The 20,265-nt window shown below is 39.7% G+C and overlaps 1 protein-coding gene across 23 annotated transcripts in view; it reads right to left on the reverse strand.

Moving 5' to 3' along the window:
- Window positions 1-20,265, reverse strand: part of SGIP1 (SH3GL interacting endocytic adaptor 1) — a 201,186-nt gene that overhangs the window by 100,584 nt on the left and 80,337 nt on the right. For 7 of the 23 annotated variants that reach the window (XM_060624194.3, XM_060624203.2, XM_060624201.2 and 4 more), the window contains 6 exons: window positions 16,060-16,123; window positions 11,523-11,547; window positions 10,429-10,512; window positions 8,451-8,519; window positions 4,751-4,807; window positions 329-383 (listed from right to left, as the gene is read on the reverse strand). In XM_060624194.3, the coding sequence (XP_060480177.1) occupies window positions 329-383; window positions 4,751-4,807; window positions 8,451-8,519; window positions 10,429-10,512; window positions 11,523-11,547; window positions 16,060-16,123 (354 nt within the window). Of the gene's footprint in view, window positions 1-328; window positions 384-4,750; window positions 4,808-8,450; window positions 8,523-10,428; window positions 10,513-11,522; window positions 11,548-16,059; window positions 16,124-20,265 lie in introns of all 23 variants that reach the window. The other 16 variants (XM_060624208.2, XM_060624215.2, XM_060624214.2 and 13 more) reach the window with 3 other exon arrangements.

Consider the following 20,265-nt stretch of genomic DNA (forward strand, 5'->3'; position numbering starts at 1 on the left):
AGGTAAGAGCTATTTTCTAGTCACGATAAATGACATGGTCATATCAGGTTTTAGCAGACAACCCGGTACCCAGAATTTACACAATCTTTCCTCAGCACATTTTCTCTTTCTCCTCTCTCTCTTTTCTATGAATAGATCAAGGCAAAATGCCTGCTTGTTAGTGACCGGGCTGTTCTCTGCTGTTTATTCATTTCTAATATTAGGGACAACAGGACTCAGGAAGTTTGGACTATTTCTTATTTCAGCACCTTTTCAAAAATCTGAATTTATATACAGTCTTCTTACAGAAAATAAAGATTAAAATAAAAATAAAATAAAGAAAGGATATAGCCGGGTTCCTCGGGTCTGATGCTATAGCCTTCTTCATCCAGCTCAGGGGAGTTCTATAAAATACAAGTGCACATTAAGCATTTATTATCCTGACAAAAATCAAGGAATTATTAATTTTCCTTCTAGAGCTTTCTACTTAAAGATATAGACAGATCTTTTATTTTAACCTTTGGAAGTGAATGCCAAGCAGCGTATGCTTAGATATTTATTCAAGGATACTTGGAGAGTCTTTCTATCAGAAAAATAAACTAGGAATCAACTGTCAATGAAAGGAAACATTCAAAGAGCATTTATCATGCATTTCTTATAGGCCAAGGACTGTGCTAAGCAATATAGGGGAATACAAAATGCAAATTATTTTTCCTCTGGAAAATTGAAAAGTATTTTGGTAGGCAAAACATTTTAAAAAGATATAAAATACAAAACATCAGAGCGCCTGGGAGGCTCAGTTGGTTGAGTGTCCGACTTTAGCTCACGTCATGATCTCACGGTTCGTGGGTTCAAGCCCCACATTGCGCTCTGTGCTGACAGTCTGGAACCTTCTTCAGATTCTGTCTCCCTCTCTTTCTGCCCCTCCCCCACTCATGCTCTGTCTCTCTCTCTCTCTCTCTCTCTCTTAAAAATTTTTTTTTAAAAAATTAAAAAAAAATCATTGATAGGGGTTTGAAGGAAAAGGAAATTAGTGAAGTCCTGCCTTTCAGGAGAGATGGAGAGGGTGGGGGGGGGGGTGGTGGTGGTAAGGGAGAGGCTGTAAGGAAGAGATACCAAGGCAGGAATGGATAGTATGGTTCAGATGGGGAAAGAGAGAGGCAACAACAAAATGACTGACTGCAAAGGAAGCTGCACAGTGGGAGAACATAGGAAATAAGACCATGGATGGCCAACGTTCTGGAGGAAGAGTTCAAACTTCATATGGTTGCTGCAGCTTCTCAGGGTAGAAAGTAGCATCTTAAGGTGTTTTGGAAGCATGCTTCAGGAATAGACTGTGGGCAGAAGAGACTGGAGAAAGGAAAGCTCATTCAAAAACTTGTATCAATCAGGGAAGATGTGCTAAGAATATGGACCAAGTTGTTGGTGGTGGGAAGTGATGAATCTTAGTTCTTTGTAACATCTGGCATAGGAAAAAAACGGAGAGGGAAGGTTCAAGGAGACTCCAAGATTTCTACTGTCAAATCCTCAGGGACTGCTGGTATTTCTGACTGAACTAATGGTAACAGCAGGCACCTAACATTTTTAAAGAAAGGAAAGATAAAAGAGAATTCGCATGATTGGAATTAGTATTATTATCTTTGGGTTCCTATTATATGGTAAGTACTGTCTCCCACTTTATTTCATTAAACCTTCGTTAACAATCCTATGTGGAAGGAATTATCCCATTCACTGAGGAGGAAACCAAGAGAAATGAGATGCCATTTTGCAGGAAAACACACCCTAGCGAATGGCAGACCTGTGCCTGGACTCCAGATATATGAGACTATACCCTTATGCCCTAGAGATGAGGGTGAAGCCATTCAAGGGTGGCTCTTTTAAAGTTGTGGTTAGAGGCCTAGATGCGAGAAAGGGACAGAGTTGGAGAGAGAGATTTTGGAGTCACTGAAATGATGAAAGTGCCATGACCATAGAGAGAAAGAAAGCCTGAATGCTATGGAAAAAAGTCACCATTTAAAAAAAAAAAATTTTTTTAACGTTTATTTATTTTTGAGACAGAGAGAGACAGAGCATGAACGGGGGAGGGTCAGAGAGAGGGAGACATAGAATCCGAAACAGGCTCCAGGCTCTGAGCTGTCAGCACAGAGGCCGACGCGGGGCTCGAACTCACGGACCGCGAGATCATGACCTGAGCCGAAGTCGGCCACTTAACCGACTGAGCCACCCAGGCGCCCCAAAAAGCCACGATTTATTGAGCATTTATTGTTTCTCTCTTGCCCTTCTTCAGTACCTGAGGGTTTTTTTTTTTTTTAATTTAAGTGTATTGAGGTCACTTGCCTGATAAAAACCTGACCCTGGCTTCTCACTGCACTTGGAATGAAAGCCCAGGGCCACTGTGCAGCTCACAGCCCTGTCTGACCTGGCTCCAGGTCTGAGATTCCCTTCCCGGATCCTCCTCAGCTGCAAGGCCTTCATTCTATTGTTAACTTTTATGGTTTGAATACGTAAGCGCTTTCCCATTTCAGGGTCCTCATAAATGCCATTCTCTCTGCTTGGAATTCTCTTCTTTTCAATGCTCAGTCAGTTAACCCCTATTATACTTAAGGGCTTTGCTTAAGGGTCACATCCTCCATGGGCCTTCCTTACTCTCCCCTCTCTCTGCCAAAGCAAGATGACATAATCTCTTAAGAATAAAACCTTTCTTATTACTTCGAGAAAGTGATGTCTAATGTATAATCACAACGACAATTCCTATGTGACCTGATTAGTTTTCAGGACTAAACAAATTTGAGGGAAATTATGCTCCATTTAAGCATTCACAATGTTGACCAGGGATAGCGCTAGAGTGTAGGGTTTAGAGGGGGTAATATTACTTTGATGAGTAATTTGGTATTTTTACTGTCATACTTCTTGTTTGCTTACAACATCCCATTTTTGTATATTAAAGAATCCTACAAAATATAATAGAGGTCTTTCTCGGTAAAGAAGAATTAACTCTGGGAAAAGAGAGCATATTTTTTTAATATTTAGTAGCTTCCTTTATAACATTATTTGTGAACAATTTGGATTTAGGGTAACAGAGGGATCGGCATAGATTTTAGGGACTTGAACTGCTAAAAATATCTAAAAGATCCCAATCCCGGGAAACAGATATGAGAGAACCAGGTGATGAGGTTGGCAGAGTGACACGTTTTAGAGTGGAGGAGTGGGAAACATCAAGAATGTAACCTGCTGGGGCAGCTGGGTGGCTCAGTCGGTTGGGCATCTGAATCTTGATTTCGGCTCAGGTCATGATCTCAGTTCCTGAGATCGAGCCCTGATTCGATTCTCTCTCTCCCCCTCTCTTTGCCCCTCTCCCACTCTCTCTCTCTCTCTTTCTCTCTCTCTCAAGATAAAGTAATAACCTGAAAAAATAATTTAACCTGCTGAGCTTTAGTTTTCTTTTCTATAAAAGGCAAATAATATAATGCAAAAAGCATTTGCTTTTTAAGGCTGTGAGGATTCCACAGCATTTAATATTATGACTGACAAATAGGGAATATTCAATAAGTGGTGGTATTATTTACTGTACAAATAAAGTTATTATCAACAAATATGCAAAAGCTTTAACATTAAAATTAGCTTTTATGCAAGGGGAGGTTTGGTCAAGACAGTCATCTAAAGGACATACATACAAAAGCATTTTGTAAGGATTGTGAATTTAGGTACCTACTATATAATAGAAATGACCTTTGATGTGCATATGATTTACATGTTTTATATGATTAGAAATCCAAGAATCACTGTGGCTGTCCTGTTGTGGTTGGTGAAGTGGGTGTTGATGTAAATCAGTTTCCAGGGGAATCAGGTGGAGAGTTTAGGTGTCAGCTGAGAGTCACCCTCACTCATTGAAAAGCAACAAGTGATTGTCACTTGACCTGGGAAAAGTCTGTACCACGAGGTTCTGTGAATTGTTTTGTGCTGTGGTCTGAATGTTTGTGCTCCCCTCAAATTTATATGTTGAAATCTTAACCCCAAAATGATGGTGTTAGGAAGCGGGGCTTTTTAGAGGTGATTGGGTCCTGAGGGTGGAGCCATCATCATTGGGATTAGTGCCCTTACAAAGGAGATCCCAGGAGGTTACAGCTAGAAGGTGCCATGTACAAACCAGAAAATGGGCCCTCGACCAGACACAACAGACACCGAGTCTGCCGGCACTATGACCGCGAACTTCTCAGCCTACACAACTGTTAGAAATAAATTTTTGTTGTTTAGAAGTCACTAAGTTTATGGTATTTTTGTTATAGCAGCCTGAATGGACTAAGACACTATGAGACCAAACCCCAGAGGTTAACTGATTGACTTGATTCTCAAAGCTGCTTAGAAATAGAACCAGGACTGCAACATTTGGACTTAATATTTAAAAAGGCATTTTTTTTAAAACACATATCATAGGCTAGGCAGGAACTAAAATAATCTGCAAATAATGAGCTCATTGAATCCTTTCAACGATGTTATAACGTAACTACTGACTTCATTTCTGTTGGTCAGGAAATAACCATCCCAAAGCCACACACAGAGGATCAATCTGTGGAGGGGCTAGGTCATGAACCCAGTCTAACAGACCTTAGGGCTCTGAAACTCTGTAACCACCGTAAGCATGCCAGGCACTGCCTAATGAGATGGAGAATGTTTCACTTATTTCTATGTCTTATTATAAACATAAGAATGCCTCAACTCATTTTCAAATTGTGAAATACTTAATAAAGAAAAACAATGTTCTGATACTCACGTATCTTTCCCAATCAATTTCTGCATAAAATCCATTTGGTGCTCCGTTACTTTTCTTCTGCAATAAATTTGAAAATAAATTTAGAAGAGAAACATTTGAATAAGAGACAAGGAACAAAGAACACTTAACTCTTATCTGTATTTAGCAAGAGCTATCAAAATCCAGCACTGGAAAGACAAATTAGAGCAGCCTATTAAGCAACCACACTGGTGTAACTGAATGGTAAATTGAGCTGCCATGACACTGCATAAAAGAGCTTACATACTTATTTCACAAAAGACTGTAAGATACCTAAGCATAGGAATGGTAACAGCTAGCTGTTCAAATTTTATTGGTTACTAAAAAATTAGAAGCACCTACAGTATAATTTAATCCTCTATACCTTCAGGGGATATAATCCGATATATATATATGGAAACATTTTGACTGCCATGTTGTTCTCATATACAATTAGTTCCAACATACCTAAAGAGTATCTCTCCAAGTCATTAACTAATCTTCCTTTAGCTTTTCTAACACTGACTCAACTTTTCCCTAACCACCCCCTTGATAGAATGTAAGGGGAATCAACTCCAAGTTAATTCAGTTCCTACGTATTAAAAATAGTTTTGTTATTCTTTCCAAGTGGCTTTTCTTATCAAATTATTAAAATAGAATCCAAGGATTGATTGTGGATTTCTGTCATCCGTGTGTTCTACGGCTTCATGAGCATACGTCATTGCAAGATGACTGGATATCAGCCATTACTCTTTGGATTCTTTTCAAGTTCTATTTTAGCACCTAAACAATCATGATATATGGCCACAAGCATTTGAGTAAGGCTGTGGCATCATACAAACAGAAATTTCTAAGATTCCCTACTTTCTGGGAGCAAAGGACAAAAACACAAATCAGGTTGGTAAGGGAGGGTCCATTCAACAACATTCCTGTGTTTAGCACATAAAACAATGGTATGTCACCGAGAACTAGCAGAACTCAGAACAGCACATATCAAATAGTGAAGCATGCGGCTTGAGGACAGGACTTCTAATTTTACAATCACAGATAAAATCCACTTGAACTACAACATTGAACAGCTAACATCTAATTTGACAAGTAGGTAGGAGAAGGAAGTTTTCATGTATGCCTATCACTAGAAAAGCAAATTAGAGGTAACCTAGTAACCATTGTCATTGATTACTGAATGCTGGACTGGGCATTCTAAGAACTAGCCTAGTTTATAGCTAGAGTGAATAGCGGGTAAGGCATAATAGATAGTGTCCGTGCCCTCTTTCTTCCTCTTCTTATACACCACCACTGCACTAGAATGCACATATACAAGAACTCTGCCATGCTTCCAGCACTCAGGAACATTGACTCCGTGACCCTCTTTTTCCTTGTTTTGCTCCTGACAAAGATTATATACTTTGTCAGACTACACCATTTTAACCTTTTCACAGAATTGCCTTCATTGAATTAGTGCTTCAGCAATACTCTCCCTACTTTGAACAAAGGGCATTTTTAAAACCTGCCACATCATCCTTGTACCTGTATGAGTTATGGAGTTAAGGACAAGGTCCACTACATAATGTGCCATCGAATAATAAAAAAAAAAACCTCTCCCATGGAGAATGGATATGGTTCCTATTTTCTTTTTGTCATATTTACTCTCTTTTGTAATTCATACTTTACCAATCTATTTCCATATGAATTCTTTGCAAAATTCTCCAAATTCCTTTTAACAAACATCGTAATAAATTCAATATACAGATTTAGTTTATAATAATGAGAAATCAAATGAACTATGTTGTTCCAAAGAATTAAACTCATGAATTTTGTGATCACTATAGTATTACTATTAATATAAAGTTTGCTTCTGAAACAATTCTTAAATACAAAAGATTGTTATCTAAAAATCAAAAAGTTTACGTAAATTACTGAGTTCAAACTTCTAGCTTGCTTCCATAGTAGTCTCATCTCCATACTCAAAGCCCTTTACAACCAAGATAGCTTATGTGTTCAGCTAAATAAATAAATGTGTGTGTGTGTGTGTGTGTGTGTGTGTGTGTGTGTCTTTCTTGAGAACATATATTCAACATTATGGATAAAAAGTTCCTGATTTTTCAGGATCTGGGCTGAGTGAAAAAATTCCCAGTTTCCATGGAAACCAATATAGAAGACTAAAAGGAGAGAAAGCAAAATCTATAAAAAGAAAATGTCTTTTAAACTAGGAATCTTTTTAACACAAATACCAAACACAAACAACAAATCATAAACAATACACTTAGAGGCAGCTCTTCAGCACACAAGCACACACAAACATGGCTTTATTCGAGGAACTGGCAATTTGGCCTCACTCATGCTAGCGGATTATTATGAACATATTTGGCTTCACAAGTGGAAATGATCGAGTTTAAGTTTGGCTGGAGCCTGGCTGAATTGTTTTAGGCCAAACCCCAAGAAAAAAGCAATTCTCCTGGTTATACCACCAAAGCAAGGTACAGCTCATAGTAGTAATAGGGAAGGTAATGGCTCTTTTGATTTTTGATCGGAAAACATTGAAGAAGCAAGAAAGAATATAAGTAGGAAGATATCATTTAAAAACTAGGCCTCATAGTAAAAGCAATATCAGATATTGGCTAACATATAAATAGTGATTTTTCTCTTGGAGTTGGAGTTATGTATTCTTTTACTTCTTTCTTTTCTAAAATTCTACAATTAGCATAAGTCAACTTTTCTCACTTGAATATATGACTGTTACTTAAACATAATTGAGGCTCATATTAATATTAGTCATGCTTTAATAGGTATTTTACTTTGGTCAGGCTTATTATCTGCTCTCAGATATTATGATGGGCTAAATCAATAAATGCAGTAACAGTTGTGTTCAATTATACATTCATCAAATTTCTCAATTTCTACTGTGAATGCTTTTCTTTTCCAAGGTCAGCTCATGGCCATGTAGTGTTCCTTAGACATGAAGTATTAAAGATACATGGTATTCTACTTAAAAATTATCTTCTTGCCACCGAGCCAAGACTTGACTCACTTTGTAAATAATCCCATAGAACAGTACTGTTCAATAGAATTATCGGTGAAGATGAAAATATTCTATATGTGGACTGTCCAATACGGTAGCCACCAGCCACAATTAGCTATGGAGTACCTGAAATGTGGCAGGTGCTACTGAGGAACTGAATTTTGAATAAGCATATGTAGCTACTGTACTGGACAAGACGGTAATAGTTGCTGTATGGTCTGGGCCTGGATCAGCATCCCTGACTCACCATCGTTTGGCCGAGTATATTCGTTGCCACAAGCCAAGGCCCTGCTGAATTCATGATGTTACTAATATAGTGTTTATCCTAACAAATGACTACTCAAGTTGTATGGTGATGCTTATATTATAGCCAAAGCTTTCTTATAGACAGCATATTATTTTACAAGTTTGAATCCCTGTCCTTTGTCTAAGACAAAGGAAACACATGTCCTTTAAACCCGATTACTCTTTAAAAAGTATATTCAGACGTCAGTATATCAGGTCTATATGGTTGATTTAAAAATTGGCCTTGGATATTCAAGAATAATTTAGAAATAGCTAAGAAAGTTTTTCTTAGATTGGTTAAATAAATGCCACTGTTTTTTCCAAATTTCAAATTGGGATTTTACTCACTGTTTCTACAACCCCTTGGAAATTTTAAACTAAAATCTGTTTCCTTACCGAAACTTTTTTTCCTCCTTCACGCGCACACTCTGCTTTGTTATTGTAGGGTGGTTCATGTGGGCTGGGCTGCTGGAATTGATTGTTTTCATGTAGAAAAAAGTTGTTAAAGGATCTGTTTGTTCTTTAAGACACATATAAAGAATCACATGGAGTCAGCAAACATACCATAGAAGAAACAATTTCTAGGCCAAATCGTAGGGCCTACCAATCTCGGCAGGGTTCCTTAAGCAAGGAGTGGACTTTGGGGCCCATAATGAGGCTCTATTCAGCAGGCCAGTGTAGCTAGGCCAGGAGAAGAAGGGAGAAGGAGGAAGAGGCATCCCAGGCACTAGGGATTACGTGGATCTGGGCCTCATTCAGCCAGAACTTAATTTACAGGTAGAGAACAGACACTGGGACACACCAAAGAGACTAAATAAAAATGGTTATATTTCCAATAGGAGTCCAGTAAGTCGAGCTCTACCGTATATCCCTCCTTTTCAAAGCTTTCCTGAAGGTTGTCAATACATACAGCATGAACTGCTGACAGCTTCAAATCTGGGCCCTTTCCTGCACACGCGTTCAGGATGAGCAGAGATCTCCTCACAGCAATGGCTGTGATTCCCTGTGCCCACCCCCCCCCCCCCCCCCCCCGCCTGTGTGGATGGAAATCTAAACTGCTCAGGAAAATGTTTTGAGTGCACCCTGCACAAAGGTGAGTTGGTCTCTGGGTTAGAATGCATTGTCACTCGCAGCTGCCTGAAGTCTCAGACATCATGCCAGACAGCTCTGCTGGAGGGACATTCACCAGTGGGGAGCAAGACAAGCCCACCTTCACACATGCAGCCTTGCCACGAAGCCTCTGTAGACTAACCCTCAAAAGTGCGGTCACCAGAGATGGGCCTCATTAAGTTTTGAGAAACTGAAATTAAATAGGTATCAGTACATCGAACTTATCGCATAGCCATTTATAAGCATTAAGGGGGTGCACCACCACCTGTGGTTTGCAGAACCACATTAGTGAAACCATGCAGTTCAACTTCAGATACCCAGGAGACAATAATTTGGAAGCTAAATCAGCCAGGTAAAAGATAAAAGTGCGCCTGGGTCCACAGACACAAGGGATTAAAGAAATCAGCCTGGGTTTGAAAGAAAATTGAGATCGCTAAGGACTGAATGCAAGCAGAAACTTGACTTCCTACAGCATTGATATGACAAGGAGTTCTCAAAATTTGGAAGGCAGCTATGCTCACCACTATACCACCAACGCAGGAGTTCTCAAAATTTGGTGACCACAGTGAGTGAGGAATATCTGGGGAGTCCTTCCAAACGGTAAAACTAGCAGCTGGCTAATAAATGCCAATTATCTAGGAAGCTGCATTTACTTAGAATGTGGCCTTTTTTCAAACAGGTCTGCCTTACTTCCTGAGAAGTCAAAATTAAACAATTCCTCTTTCCTAAAATCACGACCAGTGATATTTATGGCATTTCCAATTAGGGAACAAGGAGGGTGCCACTGCCGATAGATAAATATATGACTTGGATTGGTGGCAGAGAGAGAGAGATCTCAGGGAGCTCAGCTATGAAGCCCTGACTTAGGGTACATGAATCCACAGAATCACGGCTGGGCTCTTTAATGCAGCACATGCTCATCATTGCCAGCTGCATGCCAGGGCTGCACCGACATGCCAGGGCTGCGGTTCTACCAGAGATTTAAACTGGTGGTCCCTAGAAGAGCAGAGAACACTGAGGTAGCAATGGGGTAGGGAGTGAGGAGGTGGCGGAGGGCAGGAGGAGCAGGGCATTAGAGAAAAAGGGACAAGACTGAGGTGGTAGAGGGAGAGAAGCAGGAAACAGCAGTCTAGCCTAAGAGCAGCAGGGACAGAAAGCAGAGAGTAGCTAACAGAGCCTTGCCGAGGTCAGAATGAAGGAGACAAGAGAACCCAGGGAGGGGACCAAGACAGAAGCAGAGAGAAGACACAGAAGCAGAGAGTACCTGAGACAGAGTTAACGAGAGGGCTCTGAGCCAGAAGCAAGAGGTGAGGAGAAGCTGAGTCTTCTGGGTCTTTTTTTTCCCCTGCTGAATAGAGCCTTGATTATAGTGTTACCCAATGTCTGGTCAATTTATGTCTATTTTCTTAACATTTCATGGTGAGAACTACATGAATGCAAAAGGGACCCCAAAGCTAAGAACCTTGAGTCAAGTATGGAAGAAAAAACTTCTGCTATAGCTGCAATTAACACCTCAATTTGAGTATAATATGATGAAGGGTGATTTTTTAAAAAATATTTTTAACCACCAGATTTATTTTAGTTCCCACTCCAGCCCAATGAGCCTAATGTGAGTCCATTTTTTTTTCAGTAACAGCTGTTCTTTTGAACCTTCTGAATAGGCGTCTGATTTAGATTCAAAGGAAGTCATTTTAGAAGTTGGTACAGACTCCCATAAGCTCAACTCAGATAAATCCAAAGCCCATGTGCCATAGACTTCTTTAAAAAAGCAAGAAATCTGGTGGCCAGCAAGAAGTCAGAGTTACTGTTAAGCCTAAACCCAGTGGACACATTTTCCTCCTTCAGGCTGTAAATTCAGGCATAAGTGGTTTCAAGACCATTCCCTACTTAGGAATTTAATATAGAAAATGTATCTGCAACTCAACTAAAGGGGAAAACCTTCTTTCAATTTTATTGGATCTGAGCTCCATTATGACTTTGTGGCCTCTGTTGGAGAAAAACATTCTCATATAATGAGCTATTATATCATTAAATTGGAAATGAAATAACAGTTAATGGTAGCAGCCCCTGCAGGAACTGTCTGGCTTTTGACCCACCATATTGTTGAGGTTTGCTCGCCTACTCTGGGGCAGGATTTTAGGTGAATGCAATAAATAAGTTTAACTTGACCAAGACTGCATTTATATGTCCCATGCAATTACTACAGAAAATTACAACAGTGAGAGGTCTGAAAAGTCATTTAAGCTATTTTTTCCCTACAGGAAAAAAAAAAAAAAAAGAAATGGGGCTTTAAGAAATTCAAACATAGTATACATATTGAAATGCAAACCTACTGAAAATGGTCATTTAAATACTTACAATTCCATCTCTATCTGGTGAACCTCTGTAACAAAAAGAAATGGGTAGCTATTAGGAAAATGAATCATTCTTGCTACATAGACTAACATACAACAATAAGAATTGCAGACCACCTCTCTCCCCCTTTCCTGTGTTCCCACCCCAGTGAACCTGGCTAATGAAAACGAAATCAAAACAAATTAGTCGAATGATATTTGAGAGTGGGAGGTGTGCCTGTGTGTGGGGGAGGAGGCAGATTCTCGTTAAAAGCTGTTGTCCAAAAGGTACATGTTGCTATCGCGGTGTCTTGGTTCACTTTTGAGAGGGGAGTTTATTAAGAGTCTGTCCCACTCAGCTGGCTCCATTTAAACTACCACAAGGAATGTAAACTGACTTGCCCTCTCTCATCTTCTCCCCTGTGACTGGTCTTGAATCTCTCCCTATAGAAAGGAACTCCTATGGTATTTCTCTCTTTACTTTGAGAATCTGTATTTTCTTCTATGTTTGTATACCTACTGCTCCTTTGATTTCAGGAGAGCAGGGAATGGAGGACAATGTTTGCCAAATGGCCCCCTTGATGACCTAAGGCCAAGAGAGTTCATCATCCAGGGTGACACTGTGTTGCAGTGCCTAGCAGTAAAGGTTCCAGAGTAGGATGAACGTGGGTGTCCAGACTCCACCACTCATTAGTTCTGTGACCCTGAATACATTACTTAATCTCTCAAAGTCTGTTTAAATAAAATAAAGTATATAAAGAACTTGTAATTAGTTCCTGGCCCATACTAACTATTCAAAACTGTTCATTTGTTATGTTTTTTTTTTCTCTTTCATGGTGTCTCATCACTGAGAACACAAAACTGACCATTTGCAGCCATGTTAGACTTCAAAGCAAGTAATATTATTGTTCCTGTGGAAAACTGAACTGAAGGAGCCAGAGGAAGGGAGAAATAAAAGGGTAGTCACTGTGACTTTATAACTTCCTATTTTAGTTCACTCTGTAAAGAGCTAGAAAAATGTTATTCTATTAACACGGAGGCCAGAGTTATGCTTAGATAAGGACCTGCATTGTTTGGAAGGTAAACTTAATAAGTGCTTGAGGTGGACTCTGAAGTCTTATGGAGTTTGGTGTGGTTGGAACTGTTCTTTAGGAGGTGGGACCAAGTAACAACATTCCTTATTGATTCATGGGGTGGGGAGGAGGAGAGAGGAGAGGGAGGGAGGGAGAGAGGCGGAGAGAAATGCAGAGAGTTAGGAGCACATCTTCTGGGCTCCATGATGGGATTTCCTTTTTCTACTAACACCCCCTTCAAATTCAGCAAGATATTCCATTTGGATTATAAAACACTTGATGGGAGCACATCATTTTCGTAAGCAGTTCTGTGTCTGTGGGGATGCAGAGGTAAATCAGCGATACATGGACTAGATGCAGAAAGGACCCAGATATTGAAAGACCCATGGGAGTTGACAGAAATCTTGGGGTCTTTGAACCTGGCTATGGGAATTAGTTGGTTCAAAGAAATTTCATATAAAACAAAGTGTAGGAAGATAAAGGTTGCTAAAAGTTATAATTCACTGAATGAATACTGAGTGTTTATAGCCAGGCACTAGGCTAGAATCAGAGGACAGAAATAATGAAGAAGTCATGCTCATGGTAAAAAGAATGAGACAGGCGAGTAAATCCAGGGGGTTACCAAAGTTACCAATAAGCCCAGGTTGGACAGAAAGCATAGAGGAAAGGTACCGCCCTACATTCATCAAAGCAAACTTCCTTTTTCAGATTTATATACCGCAAAAAATAAGCATTTCTTACCAGGATAGCAAACCTGTACTGAAGGAACTGAGAGAGAGATGATTGTGTCACATTTAGGGTAGGATATATACAAAGGTACTGATCTTCACGGGGATGTCTTTGGGGCAGCACATTATAGATATGAAGACAAGGCTCTGCAGATAGGCCTGGCTATGGCGTTGCCCACTATTGGTCCAGGTACAAGGGTGTATCAATAGGCAATCTAAATGAGAGGCTGCTTGATCTCATGCATATTGCAGCTATAGGGGTGGCATTTCCCTGTAATTGGACATAGCGGCATAGGGTCCTATCCTGCCTCTGTCTTAACCATTGACGGAATGGAGCCTGTGTCTCCTAGTCTGGTGGCTGTAAGCATGGCAGTGAAGACCACTGGCTGTAGTGCCAGACTGCCTGGATTCAGTCAACATAGATTCCTAACTGCATAACCTTGGGCAAGTTCTTTGAGCCTTTTGTGTCTCAGTTTCCTCATTTACTAAATAGCTATGAAAATGGCATATACCACATAGGCCTATTAAAGGATTCAATGAAGTGAAGAAAGTGAAGAGCCTGGAATAGTGTCTCGAATATAGTAAACACTCATGAAATGTTATCTAGAATAAAGTTTTTATACAATCTGACCTAGGATGGGGAGTGGAGAGATGTTTGCTAACATCTCAGTCTCAGCTGCTAGAGCATGTTATCAATGCATTTTCTAACCCCCTCTTATGAAGTTTTATACATATATTTTTAGTAATTTTATTTTCTTTTTAGCAGTGAACCCATTATATTTACTGACTTCTATTTGAAAACTAATCATCTACCATGGGCCTTTGTCTCTATTTTAAGAAGTGTCAGTTCCCTTTCGCAGCTACTGCCTTTTCTCTTACTCCGCTACAGGTCTTGATTAACATTTTGCCCACCTAGTCTTTTTCTTCTGGGTGACAGAGGATGGGCACTTGATTTGGACTAGAATTCTGGCTCCAACTCTTATTTCCAGATAGCCTTCAGAGAGTTACTTAATCCCTTTTGGCACTGATTTCTCATTTCTAAAATTGAGATATTATTTCTAACCTTATTGAATCGCCGTGAGGATTAAAAAGGATATCAGTGCATACAAAAATACCCTGCACAGGGCCTGCCACTTAGCACAGGCTCTCTCTTTTCCTCTATCAGACGCTGTAATGATGATCAAATCAGGAAGCTCTGGTCCCGACCCCACTCTCTGTCTAAGGAGTTTCAATCAGCTATAGTTGGAGCTGGTCGGCTACTGGAGCAGGTTGCTTGGCAACACTCACGGAGTTGTGACAGTCCTGAAAACAGTTTGCATCAACAAGGTTTCAATGATTGCAGACGAACATAAGCATTACCTAACACTGAAGGGACAGTAAATTGCCAGAACAACTTCCCAGCCTTTTGCAAGAATGATGCATGACCCAATTCGAGAGCAGGGGTTCATGAAAAGCAAAGGTTTATACTAAACAGCATGTCCTTCAACTATCATTGCTGGTAGAATAAGTTTATGGCTGGGGTGCCTGGGTGGCTCACTCGGTTAAGCCTCCGACTTTGGCTCAGGTCATGATCTTACGGTTCGTGGGTTCAAGCCCTGTGTCGGGTTCTGTGCAACAGCTCAGAGCCTGAAGCCTGCTTCGGATTCTGTGTCTCCCTCTCTGTCTCTGCCCCTCCCCTACTCATGCTCTGTCTCTCTCTCTCTCTCTCTCAAAAATAAATAAAACATTAAAAAAATTTAAAAAAAGAAAAACTTGCAAGACTAGAGTGAATGTCATTTCCCTGAAATAATTATTTACCAAAAGAAAATGCATACAGAAAAGGTAAGAACCAGAGATTTTAACAAGTGATATCTACACACACACACACACACACACACACACACACACACACACAAATTGCTTCCTCCCCTTAGGAAACTTTTTACACTATCTGGTTTAAAAGGCTTCAAGGCTTCAAGGTTGCCCATTCCTAAGGAAGGAAGCCCAGACACCTCACCCTAGCCCTTAAAGCCCTTCCTATCTGGGCCTGGTCTCCTTTCCAGCGTTGCCTCCCATTACCACCTTTACCTGCAGCCGTCATGTAGACAAACTGTCCTAGCTATCTTGTCCTGAATGCCTACTGGACTTTTCCATCTCTCTCCCTTGGCTGTCATTGTTCCCTTGGCATGAGATGCATGTCCTCACCTACTTGAAGTCCAAACTCAAGGTTCCTCCCTCTCTGAGGCTTCACTGATCATCTGTCCAAACATGAGTTTTCCCACCCTCAAATTTCCATGAAATTTCATTTTTAACTGCTCATAAGGAACTGACCACATATTAATTTGTATTAGTAAGAGTAAGAGTAGCATCCACTGTCATTTACTGAGCATTTACTAAGCACTAGCTACCATAGGAGGCATTTCAACTATGTTATCTCATTTTGTTATATGGAAGATATTTCTTTGGTATGGTAGATATTTTATCCCATGATTTATACGTTCTTGGAGGACAAGGACACAGTACAGCGCTCATACTGTGCTAAAATTGATGCATGATAAAAATATATGGGATGAAAAGCTAAAGGTGAGCAGTAAATGTAGCCCTCTTTGGTTTCACCTGTATCCAAACAACTGTTGATTTTCCCATTTTGTAACTTTCGGGGATTCTAGCCAAATAAAGGGTTTAACGGGTGCTTCATTCTGCCATGCAGCTGACCACACCACATGGCCACATGTGGTCCCTCAGCTGCAGCTGAGCCGCTGTGCTGTCCCAAAGTACATACGTCGAATCAGTGTCCTTTTCTTTCTTCCGTATTCCAAAGGCCTTCCTTGTACGTTTTTTCAATCCTGTGGAAAAAACAACAAAGGGTCAAGGAGATCGAATTTCTCTTTGAACACTCCTAGCAACATTCAAGTACATGGTATCAGGGCTCCAACTCATGAACTGTGAGATCATTACCTGAGCCAAAGTCATAAGCTTAACCGACTGAGCTACCTGGGCGCCCCCAAGTGAACGAAATTTTTGAAGTTGCAACACACCAGTTAACTTTGAACATTTAAAAAGCAGTGAAAGTTTATGTAAGTATCTGTGTGTGCACGTGGACATGATTCATTATTATTGTCAACAGATGTTTATCAAAGACCCAGCACTGTAAGTTCTTAGCTCTCTGAACAATCTAAGAATATAAAGAATGCAAAGGAGATCAGGGCTAGATATAGAAAAGATTGCAAGCTTCTCTTAGATTATTGTTATTCATCACTAAATAGGTCCTTGGTCAAGAAACCCTATCACAGATTTATATAAACAGCAATTTTTGGGTGAGACATATCCTGAGAGTAGGACCATTCCAAGGCACAGATTACATGAACAAGAGAGCTACATTGACTGAACACATCTTTGTCTCCCATAGTCCCATCTCATCTTTTTCTAATTCTTCAATTCTGTGGATTATTAACCATTCTCTGAACATACCCCAACATCTGTACTCCAGTATATCTTTCTTCTATAAGTGGTTCTTACCTCTGGTTGAGGTGCTTTTCCTATTCGGATATTTAGAATTTCAACCATCTATCAAGGCCCAGACAAATGCCACCTTCTCTGTGAAGGCTTCTCAGTCCTAGAGGTATAGGAAACTGACTATTCTGTGCCCCCCCCCCCCACCCCTAATGTTGCTCTTAGGTATATTTTTATTTATCGAATTGTTTCACTTAGTTCCTATGTCAGTTTCCCTCACAGGCTGTGAGCTTTTCTACGACACAGGCCAAGGATTCCTTCTGTATGTTCCCTACACCTGGTATAGGTACCAGATAACATTTGTTGATTTAAAATATCTTCTAGGAAGCATCATTCAGGAAGTATTGGGGTAAGAAGGCTCCTTTCTTCCATCCTGGAGAAACCAAGCCCAATCTTGGTTCTTCCATTCCTATCTTGTCAAGGCTCTGTCTGGGATTCCTATCTCCTACATGTTCCATAGTTACATATATGGCTCATGTTCCTTAGTGAGTATTATTCAGATATACTAGATGCCTATATATTTCAAAGTCTTAGACTTGTTATTGGTGGTTTGGAAAGTCTTCTTGACAAATTGGAGCTGGAAAAGTCACTGAATTTCAGGATTTGTTTTGCACTAACAGGTGGAACAAAGGGAAAAACATTGACAGAATCAGAGATTTGATGACACCTTCTTCCAAAACATGTGAGTCAGCCCAAACCGCTCAGCTTACGTGAGTCATTCATTATCTGGCTCTTAGGATTCTACTCATATGTGATCCCCAAAATGTCTCTGTTCAGTCTAATTTTGCATTTTAATAGTCATTCCATTTAAGATGTTTAGGTCTTTAAAATGTCAATGTTTGTTTAAAAAAAATCTCTTCCCACATTAAGCTCTTCATTACTCTTCACATGAATTTATAGGAAAACTCACTGACATTTAAAACTACCCACCCATAATATTTAGGAACACCTTCCCCCATTAATTTTTATTTATTAATTTTTTTAATTTTAAAGAGAGAGAGAGAGTGCATGTCAGTGGGGAGAGGGGAAGAGGGTGAGAGAGATTCTCCACACTTTGTATGGAGCCTGACATGGGGCTCCATCCCATGACGCTGAAATCATGACCCGAGCTGAAATCAACAGTGGGATGCTCAACTGACTGAGCCACCCAGGCACCCTCATTTTTAATTTTAATCGTTAAAAGCTTTCTTGCTTCTTACCTCAAATTGCCTTATCCTCTTATAGGGAAAAAATATCATAATGACAATCATCATTTTCTTCTTGGGTCCAGGCCTCTTAATTGGCTTTTCCATGCTTCTAATTCAGGTTTGGGGTCACAGTAAATGATGTATTTTACCAATCACTGCTGGTTTTTATAGGACTTTAAAATAAATGCTATTATTATTTTATGTTTTCAAATCATTTTATTTTCTATAACTTGACTGTAAGAGACAGCATGTTCCACCAAACAGATCAGAAAATACACATAAATTCCAGTAATTCTTGTGTTAAACTGGTAAGAGAACAGGCAATAGTAGTTTTCCATAGATTCTGTCCTGTTATGACCACCAAATTTGGACAATAGCCAATATGAACTAAGTCACAAACACCATGAATTGTCCATCTTCCAGTGAAAAGTGCAAAGGATCAGGATTCAGTGGACAGAGTTCATTTCCAGCATCATTTTAAATTGTGTAGCTTAATACAAGTTCTATCTCTTTGTGTCTCAATCTCTGTCTATAAGAAATAAGCCAATAATAAGGGAAGAAAGAATTTGCACACATTCACAAAATCCTATGCCAATCTGTAATTTTAATTTCACTGAAAGTGGCATTTCCCATATCTAGAATACTTTTCTGTATACGGAACACATACGGGAATACACCAAATATGTGACATTCCAGAAAAACAGAACTAACCAAATTGTCAAATAAGAGAAAGCATTGGAAACATTTTTCCCCCTCGAGAAGTGGAAAGGTTGGAGAAATTTAGGAAAGTAGGAAGACAACTCTGAAAGACTAAAGCAAACAGTTATGAAACGTAGAAGTTATTTGTATCTTAACAGCTCTTTGAGAAGATCCAGGAAGAAACAATCATACCAACTGTGTTAAAAGTGAATGTACAGGTGTGGTCATACGTTTCAGAGTTCATTAAAAAAATATTCAAATAAATTTTTTGAAAGGGAGTAATGATTTTCCACTTCTGACTCCAGAACTTCATGACAATTTTAAAGTCAATTTCTGTAATTGTTTTTAGGTTGGGTCATGAATATTTGTCAACTATTCTTTACCAGAAATGGGACGGAAAAACATCACTTGTTTTTTAAGAAATGAAGTAACTATTCCTTTGTCAATATCAAAACAAAGAGATATTAAGGGAAAGAATTTTGTTGTCTTGATGATCTTGGGCTAGAACGATTCTCCTCCAAGCTGTGGAGGTGAGAACATCCTCCAGTGTACATCCAGAACTGCAGCCTTGGGTCAGCCACACAGGAAGTCTGGCCTGTGCCTCTAGCTCCTCTCCACTTAATTTAGATTCTTTTAGTTTCCTTTGGTACTACCAGAGGAGCTAGTCAAGTCTGGGAATAACAATGAAATTAAAAATAGACTGATTTTTTAAGAGGGTGGGAAAGCTCATTTCAAAATAGGTGATCCTGGATATGACGTTACAAGGTAATAACATAAAGCAAAGAGTACAGAAATTGACAACAGTGATAACATAAGAAAAATATAGAATAAGAAGTTTCATCAGTGTAATATTATTAGTTATCGTTACTGAGGCCTTACCTATAAGCCAGGCACCAGTTGCTTTACATCTGTTGTCTCATGTATGTGAAAAAGTAGGAGGTATTTTCTTCTCAAATAACTGCCTAAGTTAGGTTTTATTATCATCATTTCCAGGGAGGAAATTGGAGGCTCCCTTACCTCTATTGCTCCCCAAATGCTGAAGTTCTTCAGGATTTTGTCCTAGGGTCCTCTATACCCTCTCCCTGGGGCAAACCCACATGGTTGCACTTGCCATCTGTACATAGATGAACCCTGAATCTATAGGTCAGGCCCAGTAATATCTCATGAGCTTCTAAATACACAGTACTTCTCACAGTCAGGCTTTTCTAAATTGACAGATTTCTTCAAAAGCCTTTAAGCTCCACTTATTTTTTTTTTAATTTTTTTTAACGTTTATTTATTTTTGAGACAGAGAGAGACAGAGCATGAACGGGGGAGGGTCAGAGAGAGAGGGAGACACAGAATCTGAAACAGGCGCCAGGCTCTGAGCGGTCAGCACAGAGCCCGACGCGGGGCTCGAACTCACAGACCGCGAGATCATGACCTGAGCCGAAGTCGGACACTTAACCGACTGAGCCACCCAGGTGCCCCTAAGCTCCACTTATTATATATATGCAATTAAACCTATAAAGGTACGCCTGATCATTTAGTTACAATTATTTTCTGAATAAAATTCTCCTCAAAATGAAATCGTTCTCACGGTGACAGAT

Source organism: Panthera onca, chromosome C1 (genome assembly GCF_046562875.1).
Source record: "Panthera onca isolate mPanOnc1 chromosome C1, mPanOnc1 haplotype 2, whole genome shotgun sequence".
Lineage (NCBI taxonomy): Eukaryota > Metazoa > Chordata > Mammalia > Carnivora > Felidae > Panthera > Panthera onca.